General features: G+C 60.1%; 1 protein-coding gene across 1 annotated transcript; it reads left to right on the plus strand.

Annotated features, from left to right (window-relative positions):
* Nucleotides 1-1033: 1033 nt before the first annotated feature.
* CMAS (cytidine monophosphate N-acetylneuraminic acid synthetase) lies at nucleotides 1034-15607 on the plus strand. The gene is made up of 8 exons (XM_073562297.1): nucleotides 1034-1314; nucleotides 11878-12020; nucleotides 12175-12330; nucleotides 12464-12594; nucleotides 13393-13487; nucleotides 13587-13755; nucleotides 14298-14451; nucleotides 15041-15607. The coding sequence occupies exons 1-8, from the start codon at nucleotides 1160-1162 to the stop codon at nucleotides 15211-15213; spliced, it is 1176 nt and encodes a 391-aa protein (XP_073418398.1). The 5' UTR covers nucleotides 1034-1159; the 3' UTR covers nucleotides 15214-15607.
* Nucleotides 15608-16285: the final 678 nt, after the last annotated feature.

A 16285-nucleotide genomic window follows, 5' to 3' on the forward strand; every position in this document is an offset into this window, starting at 1 on the left:
TCCACGTAACACATGAATAAACGTCCCACAGACGTTCTGGAGGAAGACGCGATTGGACGTCGCCCCTTCTGGACTCCTTGTATCCAGTCACAAGTTATTCACTCTCCCTTCTACATTCTCACCGTCTCTCGCAGCCGCAGTTTCCCCAAATTTCCTTCATCATTTTTCTAATGAGATTTTTATTACACGGGCCACGCAGGACACTACACATGAGTGACAGGTATTCTTCCATCACTCCCCGGACACAGTGAGGTTTACATCCAGCTCTGGTGTGAAGGGAATAAGCCCCGGATACTCGAGGAAAAGCTGATAACATCACAGTATACAGACTGGCCCGCACCAGGGGAAACCATCAGCAGAGGGGAAACCGTCAGCAGCAGAACAGTCTGTGAGGGACATCAGCACTGCCCGGACACTGACGGGAACCAGACAATGAGGGGAGCCACCCACACACCGAGAGGAACCGGACACCGAGGGGAGCAGCTCCGGACACCGAGGGGAGCCGGACACCGAGGGGAGCCGGACACCGAGGGGAGACGCTCCGGACACCGAGGGGAGACGGACACCGAGGGGAGACGGACACCGAGGGGAGACGGACACCGAGGGGAGACGCTCCGGACACCGAGGGGAGACGCTCCGGACACCGAGGGGAGACGCTCCGGACACCGAGGGGAGACGTTCCGGACACCGAGGGGAGACGTTCCGGACACCGAGGGGAGACGCTCCGGACACCGAGGGGAGACGCTCCGGACACCGAGGGGAGACGCTCCGGACACCGAGGGGAGACGTTCCGGACACCGAGGGGAGACGTTCCGGACACCGAGGGGAGACGCTCCGGACACCGAGGGGAGACGCTCCGGACACCGAGGGGAGACGCTCCGGACACCGAGGGGAGACGCTCCGGACACCGAGGGGAGACGCTCCGGACACCGAGGGGAGACGCTCCGGACACCGAGGGGAGACGTTCCGGACACCGAGGGGAGACGCTCCAGACAATGAAGGGAAACGGACACTGAAGTCCATTGACTGATCCCCCGTGCTGTGACTGGAGGATTCCTATCATGTGATCAGTACAGAGCTGCGCTGTGATTGGCTGCTCCGCTCTTTGCACGGTCACGTGGTGGAGGTGGGCGGTCCGGACACGTAGGACCCGGATACGATGGCGGCGGAGCGCGGGCGGCGGCATGTGGCGGCGCTGGTCCTGGCCCGGGGCGGCAGCAAGGGGATTCCGCTGAAGAACATCAAGAAGTTGGCGGGGAAGCCGCTGATAGGCTGGGTGCTGCGGGCGGCGCTGGACAGCGGAGCCTTCCACAGGTGACCATGGAGACAGCGCCCCCTACACTACAGTGCGACCCGTCACCATGGAGACACCGCCCCCTACACTACAGTGCGACCCGTCACCATGGAGACACCGCCCCCTACACTACAGTGCGACCCGTCACCATGGAGACAGCGCCCCCTACACTACAGTGCGACCCGTCACCATGGAGACACCGCCCCCTACACTACAGTGCGACCCGTCACCATGGAGACAGCGCCCCCTACACTACAGTGCGACCCGTCACCATGGAGACACCGCCCCCTACACTACAGTGCGACCCGTCACCATGGAGACACCGCCCCCTACACTACAGTGTGACCCGTCACCATGGAGACACCGCCCCCTACACTACAGTGCGACCCGTCACCATGGAGACACCGCCCCCTACACTACAGTGCGACCCGTCACCATGGAGACACCTCCCCTACACCACAGTGCGACCCGTCACCATGGAGACACCGCCCCCTACACTACAGTGCGACCCGTCACCATGGAGACACCGCCCCCTACACTACAGTGCGACCCGTCACCATGGAGACACCGCCCCCTACACTACAGTGCGACCCGTCACCATGGAGACACCGCCCCCTACACTACAGTGCGACCCGTCACCATGGAGACACCTCCCCTACACCACAGTGCGACCCGTCACCATGGAGACACCGCCCCCTACACTACAGTGCGACCCGTCACCATGGAGACACCGCCCCCTACACTACAGTGCGACCCGTCACCATGGAGACACCGCCCCCTACACTACAGTGCGACCCGTCACCATGGAGACAGCGCCCCCTACACTACAGTGCGACCCGTCACCATGGAGACAGCGCCCCCTACACTACAGTGCGACCCGTCACCATGGAGACACCGCCCCCTACACTACAGTGCGACCCGTCACCATGGAGACACCGCCCCCTACACTACAGTGTGACCCGTCACCATGGAGACACCGCCCCCTACACTACAGTGCGACCCGTCACCATGGAGACACCGCCCCCTACACTACAGTGCGACCCGTCACCATGGAGACACCGCCCCCTACACTACAGTGCGACCCGTCACCATGGAGACACCGCCCCCTACACTACAGTGCGACCCGTCACCATGGAGACACCGCCCCCTACACTACAGTGCGACCCGTCACCATGGAGACACCGCCCCCTACACAACAGTGCGACCCGTCACCATGGAGACACCGCCCCCTACACTACAGTGCGACCCGTCACCATGGAGACACCGCCCCCTACACTACAGTGCGACCCGTCACCATGGAGACACCGCCCCCTACACTACAGTGCGACCCGTCACCATGGAGACACCGCCCCCTACACTACAGTGCGACCCGTCACCATGGAGACAGCGCCCCCTACACTACAGTGCGACCCGTCACCATGGAGACACCGCCCCCTACACTACAGTGCGACCCGTCACCATGGAGACACCGCCCCCTACACTACAGTGTGACCCGTCACCATGGAGACACCGCCCCCTACACTACAGTGCGACCCGTCACCATGGAGACACCGCCCCCTACACTACAGTGCGACCCGTCACCATGGAGACACCTCCCCTACACCACAGTGCGACCCGTCACCATGGAGACACCGCCCCCTACACTACAGTGCGACCCGTCACCATGGAGACACCGCCCCCTACACTACAGTGCGACCCGTCACCATGGAGACACCGCCCCCTACACTACAGTGCGACCCGTCACCATGGAGACACCGCCCCCTACACTACAGTGCGACCCGTCACCATGGAGACACCGCCCCCTACACTACAGTGCGACCCGTCACCATGGAGACAGCGCCCCCTACACTACAGTGCGACCCGTCACCATGGAGACACCGCCCCCTACACTACAGTGCGACCCGTCACCATGGAGACAGCGCCCCCTACACTACAGTGCGACCCGTCACCATGGAGACACCGCCCCCTACACTACAGTGCGACCCGTCACCATGGAGACACCGCCCCCTACACTACAGTGTGACCCGTCACCATGGAGACACCGCCCCCTACACTACAGTGCGACCCGTCACCATGGAGACACCGCCCCCTACACTACAGTGCGACCCGTCACCATGGAGACACCTCCCCTACACCACAGTGCGACCCGTCACCATGGAGACACCGCCCCCTACACTACAGTGCGACCCGTCACCATGGAGACACCGCCCCCTACACTACAGTGCGACCCGTCACCATGGAGACACCGCCCCCTACACTACAGTGCGACCCGTCACCATGGAGACACCGCCCCCTACACTACAGTGCGACCCGTCACCATGGAGACACCTCCCCTACACCACAGTGCGACCCGTCACCATGGAGACACCGCCCCCTACACTACAGTGCGACCCGTCACCATGGAGACACCGCCCCCTACACTACAGTGCGACCCGTCACCATGGAGACACCGCCCCCTACACTACAGTGCGACCCGTCACCATGGAGACAGCGCCCCCTACACTACAGTGCGACCCGTCACCATGGAGACAGCGCCCCCTACACTACAGTGCGACCCGTCACCATGGAGACACCGCCCCCTACACTACAGTGCGACCCGTCACCATGGAGACACCGCCCCCTACACTACAGTGTGACCCGTCACCATGGAGACACCGCCCCCTACACTACAGTGCGACCCGTCACCATGGAGACACCGCCCCCTACACTACAGTGCGACCCGTCACCATGGAGACACCGCCCCCTACACTACAGTGCGACCCGTCACCATGGAGACACCGCCCCCTACACTACAGTGCGACCCGTCACCATGGAGACACCGCCCCCTACACTACAGTGCGACCCGTCACCATGGAGACACCGCCCCCTACACAACAGTGCGACCCGTCACCATGGAGACACCGCCCCCTACACTACAGTGCGACCCGTCACCATGGAGACACCGCCCCCTACACTACAGTGCGACCCGTCACCATGGAGACACCGCCCCCTACACTACAGTGCGACCCGTCACCATGGAGACACCGCCCCCTACACTACAGTGCGACCCGTCACCATGGAGACACCGCCCCCTACACTACAGTGCGACCCGTCACCATGGAGACACCGCCCCCTACACTACAGTGCGACCCGTCACCATGGAGACACCGCCCCCTACACTACAGTGCGACCCGTCACCATGGAGACACCGCCCCCTACACTACAGTGCGACCCGTCACCATGGAGACACCGCCCCCTACACTACAGTGCGACCCGTCACCATGGAGACACCGCCCCCTACACTACAGTGCGACCCGTCACCATGGAGACACCGCCCCCTACACTACAGTGCGACCCGTCACCATGGAGACACCGCCCCCTACACTACAGTGCGACCCGTCACCATGGAGACAGCGCCCCTACACTACAGTGTGACCCGTCACCATGGAGACACCGCCCCCTACACTACAGTGTGACCCGTCACCATGGAGACACCGCCCCCTACACTACAGTGTGACCCGTCACCATGGAGACACCGCCCCCTACACTACAGTGCGACCCGTCACCATGGAGACACCGCCCCCTACACTACAGTGCGACCCGTCACCATGGAGACACCGCCCCCTACACTACAGTGCGACCCGTCACCATGGAGACACCGCCCCCTACACTACAGTGCGACCCGTCACCATGGAGACACCTCCCCCTACACTACAGTGCGACCCGTCACCATGGAGACACCGCCCCCTACACTACAGTGCGACCCGTCACCATGGAGACACCGCCCCCTACACTACAGTGCGACCCGTCACCATGGAGACAGCGCCCCCTACACTACAGTGCGACCCGTCACCATGGAGACAGCGCCCCCTACACTACATTGCGACCCGTCACCATGGAGACAGCGCCCCCTACACTACATTGCGACCCGTCACCATGGAGACAGCGCCCCCTACACTACAGTGCGACCCGTCACCATGGAGACAGCGCCCCCTACACTACAGTGCGACCCGTCACCATGGAGACAGCGCCCCCTACACTACAGTGCGACCCGTCACCATGGAGACAGCGCCCCCTACACTACAGTGCGACCCGTCACCATGGAGACACCGCCCCTACACTACACTACGACCCGTCACCATGGAGACACCGCCCCTACACTACACTGCGACCTGTCACCATGGAGATACCGCCCCCTACGCTACAGTGCGACCCGTCACCTTGGAGACACCGCCCCCTACGCTACGGTGCGACCCGTCACCATGGCGGCGGCGCCCCCTACACTGCGATCTGTCATTGTAGAGACACCGCCCCCTACACTACAGTGCGACCCATCACCATGGAGATACCGCCCCCTACACTACAGTGCAACCCGTCACCATAGCGGCACCGTCCCCTACAGTGTTACTCGTCACCATGGAGACACCGCCCCCTACACTGCGACTCGTCACCATGGAGACACCGCCCCTACACTACAGTGCGACTCGTCACCATGGAGACACCGCCCCTACACTACAGTGCGACCCGTCACCATGGAGATACCGCCCCCTACACTACAGTACGACCCGTCACCATGGCTGCACCGCCTCCTACAGTGCGACCCGTCACCATGGAGACAACGCCCCTACACTGCGAACCGTCACCATGGAGACAACGCCCCTACACTACAGTGCGACCCATCACCATGGAGACTCCGCCCCCTACACTGCAGTGCGACCCGTCACCATGGAGATACCGCCCCCTACAGTGCGACCCGTCACCATGGAGATACCGCACCCTACACTACAGTGCGACCCGTCACCATGGAGATACCGCCCACTACAGTGCGACCCGTCACCAGGGAGATACCGCCCCCATTCACTGTGACGAACATCCCACCGCTGCCACCAATATGTGACGATCCCACCACCGACACGGGTTTGTCAGCGGAGGGAAGTGACGCACTGCCGGCACACGGCTATCACAGGCACCGTTGGGGCTTATCTTAGTTAACCCACCACTGGCACCATGTGACAAAAATACACTGCAAGCTAATCTTGCTCTAACAATTTACCGCAGGGGGGTATTTTGGATGCCCCACCACTGCTATAACCTTCTACGAACTGTGAGGATTTATGTATATCCCACCTTCTCAGTTCCACTTTGGAACGCGCAGCTCTCCAGTGCCCCCCTTACCCTCAGGTCAGTCAGGGAACTGCACCTAGGATAATTAGTCGCCAGACGGGCTGCTTGTTGTGCACGGGCAACTAGACTATGGCAGTAAGGGAATTATCAATGCTGTGGCCTCAACCACTCATTCAGCAATATAAGACCCTTCTGTACTGCCAGCTAGCCTCGCCAGCCGCGCACACCACGCTGCCACCAGCCACGCTTTACTTAATCAAAGAGTTAATTAAGAGGGTCTGCGGAAAACCCCAAATTAGTAGCCATTATCTAAAAAAAGGCGCATAGTTCGTTTCTTAGAGCATGGAGTCAAACTAATAATTTTACGATTTATTCCCCAAAGTCGGGCAGTGATTACAAATACAAAAGTTGTAATAAATTGAGACATTACATATGTACAAATATAAATCAACGTGGATGAAAGAACAGAAAGTAACACTCACATGTGCGTAGTTGGTATTAGGCCTCTTTCACACATCAGTTTTTTGCCTTCAGGCGCGATCCGGCTTTTTTTTGTAAAACCGGATCCGGCAAAATGCAATGCCGGATCCAGTTTTTCCCCATTGACTTGCATTAGCGCCGGATCGTGCCGGATGGCATTGCGTTTCATCCGTTTTTTGCCGGATCCGGCAACTTGTCTCATTCCGGCGTCTGGAAAAAACGGCTACTGTAACGTTTTTTGTCTCCGGCGAAAAAGCCGGAAGCGCCGGATCCGGCGCTTCCAGCTTTTTGCTACAATGAAAGTCTATGGGCGCCGGAATGCGCCGGATCCAGAAAAAGACGGATCCAGCCACCGGATCCGTTTTTTTTAAGTCTGCGCATGCTCAGATCCAATTGGCCAGCCCCCAGGAACAGAGACGGATCCAGCAAAAAAACGGATCCGTTTCTACAGTTCTCCAAAATTTATGCCGGATCCGTTTTTTCTAAGAATAGCCGGATCCTGCCTGACGGCAAAAAACTGATGTGTGAAAGTAGCCTTAGACAGACCATGTGGCTGGGGGAGGGGCGCTTAACCAAACGTCCCCACTCATCGGCACGTCTCTCTGGCTGAACTGACTGGAATTTGGTAGGGAATACCTATAGCCTAGGGTCTGTGACCTCACGAAATTGGCGGTCTGGAGAGGTCCAACCTCTCTCTCTCCAAGTTAGGATTTGGCTACAAAACTTAGAATAACTATATCGAAACGAGAAAAGCCCGTACCAGCACACATAGGGCATCATTGTTTGTGATTTACCGAATAGAATCCGAAGACACCAAGCATGCCATACTTAGGACACTCCGTTTGGGAGCAATCCATATCTCAGTTTCTGGAGGGATTAAGATTATGAAAATTAGAGATTGGTAAGCTGCTTTTGTTGCCTACGCAGTGATATGGTTATTATAATCTCTGAGTTGTATGGTTTTTGCAATATGACTTGTTTTAATACTTCCCATATACTGGCATCCAGCCTCGGCCAGAACAGAGATCTTTCCCCCAGCTGTGATTTGAGAGGAAATGCCCGGTATCAGGTTTCAGATGCCGGCAGAAAGCACACACACAGACAGCTGCTAAGGGGGGCAAAAGGAGGGGGTTGTAAGGGAGGGGGGAAGTGCTGACAGTGGACAATGTCCTCTGTAGTGTGAAATGGGAGTTTTCTAGAAGGTTCTAGAAACATCATACTTTATAGACATTTTACATTACACCCACCCACAGTGCGACCCGTCACCATAGGCCCCACCCCCCTACACTGTGACCTGTCGCCATGGGCCCCGCCCCTTACCCTGCAACCGGTCACCATAGAGACACCGCTCCCCCCACGCTGCGACCTGTCACCATTTGCCTCGTCCGCCACATCGCGACCCGTAACCATAGAGACACCGCTCCCACGCTGCAGTGGGGGAGCCATCGCTCTCTTTCTCCCTGGCCAGTCAATCTCTTCCTGTTCCGTCGCTCTCTTCAATCTCCCCGTTCCGTCGCTCTCTTCAATCTCCCCGTTCCGTCGCTCTCTTCAATCTCCCCGTTCCGTCGCTCTCTTCAATCTCCCCGTTCCGTCGCTCTCTTCAATCTCCCCGTTCCCCCGCTCTCTTCAATCTCCCCGTTCCCCCGCTCTCTTCAATCTCCCCGTTCCCCCGCTCTCTTCTCGCTTCCCGTTCCCCCGCTCTCTTCTCGCTTCCCGTTCCCCCGCTCTCTTCTCGCTCCCCGTTCCCCCGCTCTCTTCTCGCTCCCCGTTCCCCCGCTCTCTTCTCGCTCCCCGTTCCCCCGCTCTCTTCTCGCTCCCCGTTCCCCCGCTCTCTTCTCGCTCCCCGTTCCCCCGCTCTCTTCTCGCTCCCCGTTCCCCCGCTCTCTTCTCGCTCCCCGTTCCCCCGCTCTCTTCTCGCTCCCCGTTCCCCCGCTCTCTTCTCGCTCCCCGTTCCCCCGCTCTCTTCTCGCTCCCCGTTCCCCCGCTCTCTTCTCGCTCCCCGTTCCCCCGCTCTCTTCTCGCTCCCCGTTCCCCCGCTCTCTTCTCGCTCCCCGTTCCCCCGCTCTCTTCTCGCTCCCCGTTCCCCCGCTCTCTTCTCGCTCCCCGTTCCCCCGCTCTCTTCTCGCTCCCCGTTCCCCCGCTCTCTTCTCGCTCCCCGTTCCCCCGCTCTCTTCTCGCTCCCCGTTCCCCCGCTCTCTTCTCGCTCCCCGTTCCCCCGCTCTCTTCTCGCTCCCCGTTCCCCCGCTCTCTTCTCGCTCCCCGTTCCCCCGCTCTCTTCTCGCTCCCCGTTCCCCCGCTCTCTTCTCGCTCCCCGTTCCCCCGCTCTCTTCTCGCTCCCCGTTCCCCCGCTCTCTTCTCGCTCCCCGTTCCCCCGCTCTCTTCTCGCTCCCCGTTCCCCCGCTCTCTTCTCGCTCCCCGTTCCCCCGCTCTCTTCTCGCTCCCCGTTCCCCCGCTCTCTTCTCGCTCCCCGTTCCCCCGCTCTCTTCTCGCTCCCCGTTCCCCCGCTCTCTTCTCGCTCCCCGTTCCCCCGCTCTCTTCTCGCTCCCCGTTCCCCCGCTCTCTTCTCGCTCCCCGTTCCCCCGCTCTCTTCTCGCTCCCCGTTCCCCCGCTCTCTTCTCGCTCCCCGTTCCCCCGCTCTCTTCTCGCTCCCCGTTCCCCCGCTCTCTTCTCGCTCCCCGTTCCCCCGCTCTCTTCTCGCTCCCCGTTCCCCCGCTCTCTTCTCGCTCCCCGTTCCCCCGCTCTCTTCTCGCTCCCCGTTCCCCCGCTCTCTTCTCGCTCCCCGTTCCCCCGCTCTCTTCTCGCTCCCCGTTCCCCCGCTCTCTTCTCGCTCCCCGTTCCCCCGCTCTCTTCTCGCTCCCCGTTCCCCCGCTCTCTTCTCGCTCCCCGTTCCCCCGCTCTCTTCTCGCTCCCCGTTCCCCCGCTCTCTTCTCGCTCCCCGTTCCCCCGCTCTCTTCTCGCTCCCCGTTCCCCCGCTCTCTTCTCGCTCCCCGTTCCCCCGCTCTCTTCTCGCTCCCCGTTCCCCCGCTCTCTTCTCGCTCCCCGTTCCCCCGCTCTCTTCTCGCTCCCCGTTCCCCCGCTCTCTTCTCGCTCCCCGTTCCCCCGCTCTCTTCTCGCTCCCCGTTCCCCCGCTCTCTTCTCGCTCCCCGTTCCCCCGCTCTCTTCTCGCTCCCCGTTCCCCCGCTCTCTTCTCGCTCCCCGTTCCCCCGCTCTCTTCTCGCTCCCCGTTCCCCCGCTCTCTTCTCGCTCCCCGTTCCCCCGCTCTCTTCTCGCTCCCCGTTCCCCCGCTCTCTTCTCGCTCCCCGTTCCCCCGCTCTCTTCTCGCTCCCCGTTCCCCCGCTCTCTTCTCGCTCCCCGTTCCCCCGCTCTCTTCTCGCTCCCCGTTCCCCCGCTCTCTTCTCGCTCCCCGTTCCCCCGCTCTCTTCTCGCTCCCCGTTCCCCCGCTCTCTTCTCGCTCCACGTTCCCCCGCTCTCTTCTCGCTCCACGTTCCCCCGCTCTCTTCTCGCTCCACGTTCCCCCGCTCTCTTCTCGCTCCACGTTCCCCCGCTCTCTTCTCGCTCCACGTTCCCCCGCTCTCTTCTCGCTCCACGTTCCCCCGCTCTCTTCTCGCTCCACGTTCCCCCGCTCTCTTCTCGCTCCACGTTCCCCCGCTCTCTTCTCGCTCCACGTTCCCCCGCTCTCTTCTCGCTCCACGTTCCCCCGCTCTCTTCTCGCTCCACGTTCCCCCGCTCTCTTCTCGCTCCACGTTCCCCCGCTCTCTTCTCGCTCCCCGTTCCCCCCGCTCTCTTCTCGCTCCACGTTCCCCCCGCTCTCTTCTCGCTCCCCGCTCTCTTCCCGTTCCCCCGCTCTCTTCCCGTTCCCCCGCTCTCTTCCCGTTCCCCCGCTCTCTTCCCGTTCCCCCGCTCTCTTCCCGTTCCCCCGCTCTCTTCCCGTTCCCCCGCTCTCTTCCCGTTCCCCCGCTCTCTTCCCGCTCCCCCGCTCTCTTCCCGCTCCCCCGCTCTCTTCCCGCTCCCCCGCTCTCTTCCCGCTCCCCCGCTCTCTTCCCGCTCCCCCGCTCTCTTCCCGCTCCCCCGCTCTCTTCTCGCTCCCCCGCTCTCTTCTCGCTCCCCCGCTCTCTTCTCGCTCCCCCGCTCTCTTCTCGCTCCCCCGCTCTCTTCTCGCTCCCCCGCTCTCTTCTCGCTCCCCCGCTCTCTTCTCGCTCCCCCGCTCTCTTCTCGCTCCCCCGCTCTCTTCTCGCTCCCCCGCTCTCTTCTCGCTCCCCCGCTCTCTTCTCGCTCCCCCGCTCTCTTCTCGTTCCCCCCGCTCTCTTCTCGCTCCCCCCGCTCTCTTCTCGCTCCCCCCGCTCTCTTCTCGCTCCCCCCGCTCTCTTCTCGCTCCCCCCGCTCTCTTCTCGCTCCCCCCGCTCTCTTCTCGCTCCCCCCGCTCTCTTCTCGCTCCCCGTTCCCCCCGCTCTCTACTCTCTCGCTCCCCGTTCCATAGCTCTTCTCTCTCTCTGTTCTGTGGCTCTCTTCTCTTTCCCCGTTCCCCCACTCTCTTCTCGCTTCCCTGTTCCTCAGCTCTCTTCCTTCTCTGTTCAGTCACTCTCTTCTCTCTCTCCCCATTCCATAGCTTTCTTCTCTCTCCCCGTTCCCTCGCTCTCTTCTCTCTCCCCGTTCCCTCGCTCTCTTGTCTCTCTCCGTTCCCCCCGCTCTCTTCTCTCTCCCCGTTCCCCCCGCTCTCTTCTTTCTCCTCATTCCCCCGCTCTCCTCACTCCCCGTTCCCCTGCTCTCTTCTCTCTCGCTCCCCGTTCCATAGCTCTCTTCTCTCTGTTCTGTCGCTCTCTTCTTTCCCCGTTTCCCCACTCTCTTCTCACTCCCTGTTCCTCAGCTCTCTTCTCTCTCTGTTCAGTCACTCTCTGCTCTCTCTCCCTGTTCTCTTGCTCTCTTCTCTCTCTGTTCCGTCGCTCTCTTGTTTCTCTCTGTCTCCGGATTTCTGGGTTCTCACAATTTTCCTTTTCTTTCAGCGTCTGGGTTTCTACAGACAATGATGAGATTGAGAAGGTGGCGCATGATTACGGGGCACATGTTCATCGGAGGAGTGCGGAGGTGTCTAAGGACACGACCTCCTCCCTGGAGACCATCCAGGAGTTCCTGCAGCATCACCCAGGTCAGATGTCAGCGTTGTCATTGTGGACCACTGGGACCCGCCACATTCTGGTGATGAGTGGAGGCTTCCTGTTTCCGAGTGGTCGTGTCCCCCCACGTGGCCACGTGGGTCCTGTACCCCGGGCTCGGTCTCTCACGCTCTTCCCTTTTTACAGAGGTGGACGTTGTGGGGAACATCCAGGCCACCTCTCCATGCCTTCACCCCACAGACCTCATCAAGGTGGTGGATATGATCTGCACTCAAGGCTACGACTCGGTCTTTTCGGTCGTCCGCCATCACCTATTCCGCTGGCGAGAAGTGAAGGCGCCAGGTGAGCAGGCGAGAAAGTCGTCATTGCTCTCGCCAGCCACTGACAGGAGTGGGTGTGCATGACTGCTGAACTACAAGTCCCAGCATCCTGATTCTGGCTGTTCTTACCAGTGACCCTGATTTTATTCCACCAGGTGAGGTCACTGTACCAGAGAACCTGATCCCGGAGCGCCGACCGCGTCGCCAGGACTGGAGGGGGGAGCTCTACGAGAATGGATCCTTCTACTTTGCCACCAAAGAGCTGATCATCCGCGGCCTCCTGCAGGTGTGTCATTCCAGTCCTGCGGGTGTGTTGTTCCCCTCCCCCGCGGCCCCTCCTGCAGGTGTGTTGTTCCCTTCCCCCGCGGCCCCTCCTGCAGGTGTGTTGTTCCCTTCCCCCGTGGCCACTCCTGCAGGTGTGTTGTTCCCTTCCCCCACGGCCACTCCTGCAGGTGTGTTTTTCCCCGCTGCCACTCCTGCAGGTGTGTTTTTCCCTTTCCCCGCGGCCACTCCTGCAGGTGTGTTGTTCCCCTTCCCCCACGTCCCCTCCTGCAGATGTGTTGTTCCCCTCCTCCATGGCACCTCCCGCGGGTGTGTTGTTCCCCCCCGCGTCCCCTCTTGCGGGTGTGTTGTTCCCCTCCTCCATGGCGCCTCCTGCGGGGGTGTTGTTCCCCTCCTCCATGGCGCCTTCTGCAGGTGTGTGTTTCCCCGCGTCCCCTCCTGCGGGTGTGTTGTTCCCCTCCTCCACAGAGCCTCCTGCCGGTGTGTTGTTCCCCTCCCCCGCGGCTCCTCCTGCGGGTGTATTATTCCCCTCCTCTGCGGCCCCTCCTGCAGGTGTGGTGTTCCCCTCCCCCCGCGGCCCCTCCTGCAGGTGTGTTGCCCCCCCGCGGCCCCTCCTGCAGGTGTGTTGTTCCCCTCCCACCGCGGCCTCTCCTACAGGTGTGTTGTCCCCTCGCGGCCACTCCTGCAGGTGTGGCGTTCCCCTCCCCCCGCAGCCCCTCCTGCGGGTGTGTTTTCGCTGTGACCGGCTGGTGATGTCATGGCGGTGCTGTTGGCGGTGTTTTCAGTTGTTGTTTATTTGCAGGGCGGGAGGATGGCGTACTACGAGATGAAGCCGGAGCACAGCACAGACATCGACGTCGACCTGGACTGGCCCATTGCAGAGCAAAGGGTTAAAAGGTGAGATGGGACGATGCCTCCTGCAACTTGGCGAATGCTGTGTGCAATGCTGCCCCTGCTGGTGATGTAAGGTAACACTTCACCATGTCTGGCTCACAGGTACGGCTATTTCGGTAAGGCAGCGCCCACCGTGGTGAAGCTGTTGATCTGTAACATAGATGGCTGCCTCACTGACGGCCGCGTCTACCTCAGCCAGGAGCAGGAGATGATCTCTTACAGTCTGCGGGATCTGGACGGGATCCGGAAACTGCTGGATCGCGGAGTCACAGTGAGTGAAGGGCTGACCATCGTTCCTCCCACATCCGACTCACTGGGCTGACGATCACTCGACCCCTCTTTCCGACTGGCTGGGCGGACCATCGCTCTTACTACTGGCTGGGCGGACCATCGCTCTTACGACTGGCTGGGCGGACCATCGCTCTTACGACTGGCTGGGCGGACCATCGCTCTTACGACTGGCTGGGCGGACCATCGCTCTTACGACTGGCTGGGCGGACCATCGCTCTTACGACTGTCTGGGCGGACCATCGCTCTTACGACTGGCTGGGGGGGGACTATCGCTGTTACGACTGGCTGGGGGGGGACTATCGCTGTTACGACTGGCTGGGGGGGGGACTATCGCTCTTACGACTGGCTGGGGGGGGACTATCGCTCTTCCGACTGGCTGAAGGGGGGACCATCAATTTTCCGACTGGCTGGGGGGGACTATCGCTCTTTCGACTTGCTGGGTGGGGGACCATCGCTCTTCCGACTGACTCGGCGGACCCTCGCTCCTCCCCTCTGATTGTTCCTCATCATTCCCGCCCTCAGGTCCTGCTTATCTCGGAGAGGATGATCGTCACCTCTCTGATTTCTGCACTGAAGTTGCCGTGTAAGATCGAGGTGAACATCACAGACAAGAGGGAAGCTCTGCAGCGATGGACAAGAGAGATGAGGCTGTCCCTAAGCGAGACCGCCTACATGGGTGAGAGGAGGAGGGGCTTCTGAAGGGGAGGAGTCCTTGTGTTGGGGAGAGTGTTCTGAAGTGGAGGCGCTGTTGTAAAGGGAGGGGCTTCTGCAATTAGGAGGAGCTCTTATGAAAGGGGAGGGGCTTCTATAATGAGGGATGAGTTCTCGTTATGGGCTTCCACACCTTTTCGTATTGTGGCTCTCCACCTGGTAAGGGACTACAACACCCAACATGCTCTGACAGTCACAGGTGAATTTTATCCCAGCAATTCTCTGAATTCTTGTTGACAAAAAAAAAGACTAATCCAAATTTTCATTACTGTAACATTCTTTTTGAGCTTCTTCAGTTCATGCTGGGAGTTGTAGTGTGACAGGCAGAGAATACACTCGCCTGTTTCCCTCCCTCTCCCCGCTGGGACACTCACCCTTCTTTTTCCCGCAGTAGCGCTCACTCGGTTCCCTCCCCTTTCCTGCAGTAGCGCTCGCTCATTTCCCTCCCTTTTCCCGCAGTAGCGCTCGCTCATTTCAGTCCCTACCACCCCACAGTGACCCATGCACAGCTCCCTTGCCCCACAGTAACACTCGTCCATTTCTGTCCCCGGCAGGATGCAGCAGTTCTGATGTGGAGTGCCTGAAGCTCGCCGGCACTTGTGCAGTCCCAGCAGACGCATCGACCGCTGCCAAGATGACGGACAGCTTCTCCTGCACAAATGGCGGGGGGTTCGGCGCAGTCCAGGAGTTTGCTGAGCACATCCTCACCCTGATGGAGAGCGGATGATGACGCTGACCTGCTCTGACGGGGAGACGTCGGGGAATCATCGTCCCTTTGCCACACTATAATTTCCACGTTCTCCGTTCCATTTTTTTTCGGTGCGGCCTGCAATCATGGACACTTTCCTTGTGGTGGGTGCAGCTGCGGACAGAGCGTAATGGAGTCCCGGCTTGCAGGGTCTGTTTTATGAATCAGAAAGATGACACTTTTATTTCTTTTATGTATATTTTATCTAATAGGAGTGAAGGATGCTGAGGGTTGTGGTCATCGATCCTGCGGCTCCTCACAGCCAGGAATTGTTTACAGCCTCGGGGGCTTCTGACAATTTATTCTTTGCGGTGCAGATTTTAGGTTCTTTTCTATCGGCTGCGGCTGGAATAAATATGTGGTGACGGCGTCACGGGGCGGTCCATGTGCTGTGTTACTGTATGGTATTAGGTCCAGACCCCTATGATCCAGACAAAATATTAGGGAGGGTAACCGGCGGGAGGTGGAGGGGCATAGAGTTCAGGTCGTTTTACCACATTGAGGCAAGGGTTAGCCGAATCATGGCTGAGGATGACGGTAGGCCAGATGGGCGGTGGTCATGTAGGAGGAGGTTCGTGACTTTGACAATACACAGCGTGGGCGAGGTGTGGCTGTAATCTGCCTGTTCTGTGGCCGGCTGTGGAGCTGGTGATGTGCTGACTGCTGTTGGTGGAGGCTCTACAAGGTCTGGTCGCAGTGCTGGCGAGTCATACGTGCTGATTCTTTCCCTGATCTTTTGCATTGTGCAGACTGTGCTGTATGATGGTATATCCTGCCACATGGTGAATAAGAAGAACAGCAGATGAAGCCTTGTCACCTGAAGAAAGCAAGATGAGCCCGGCCCCAGCTGTCCTGTACCTGGTAACTGCACCCACCAGCAGCGTCTTCTCCTGAGCCCCATCATCATCCTCACCTGCTGCTTTCCATACACCTCTACGTCCATTGTGTCGTCAGCTGTGCCCGAGAAACAAGCGATCACTTGTCCAATTACATGGAAATTGTGCCCCCATACATCCATCGTCACCACAACTGATGCCGGACCACCTGGGTT

This window comes from Dendrobates tinctorius, unplaced genomic scaffold (genome assembly GCF_039654945.1).
Source record: "Dendrobates tinctorius isolate UK_male_01 unplaced genomic scaffold, ASM3965494v1 ptg000344l, whole genome shotgun sequence".
In the NCBI taxonomy this organism is placed as follows: Eukaryota; Metazoa; Chordata; class Amphibia; order Anura; family Dendrobatidae; genus Dendrobates; species Dendrobates tinctorius.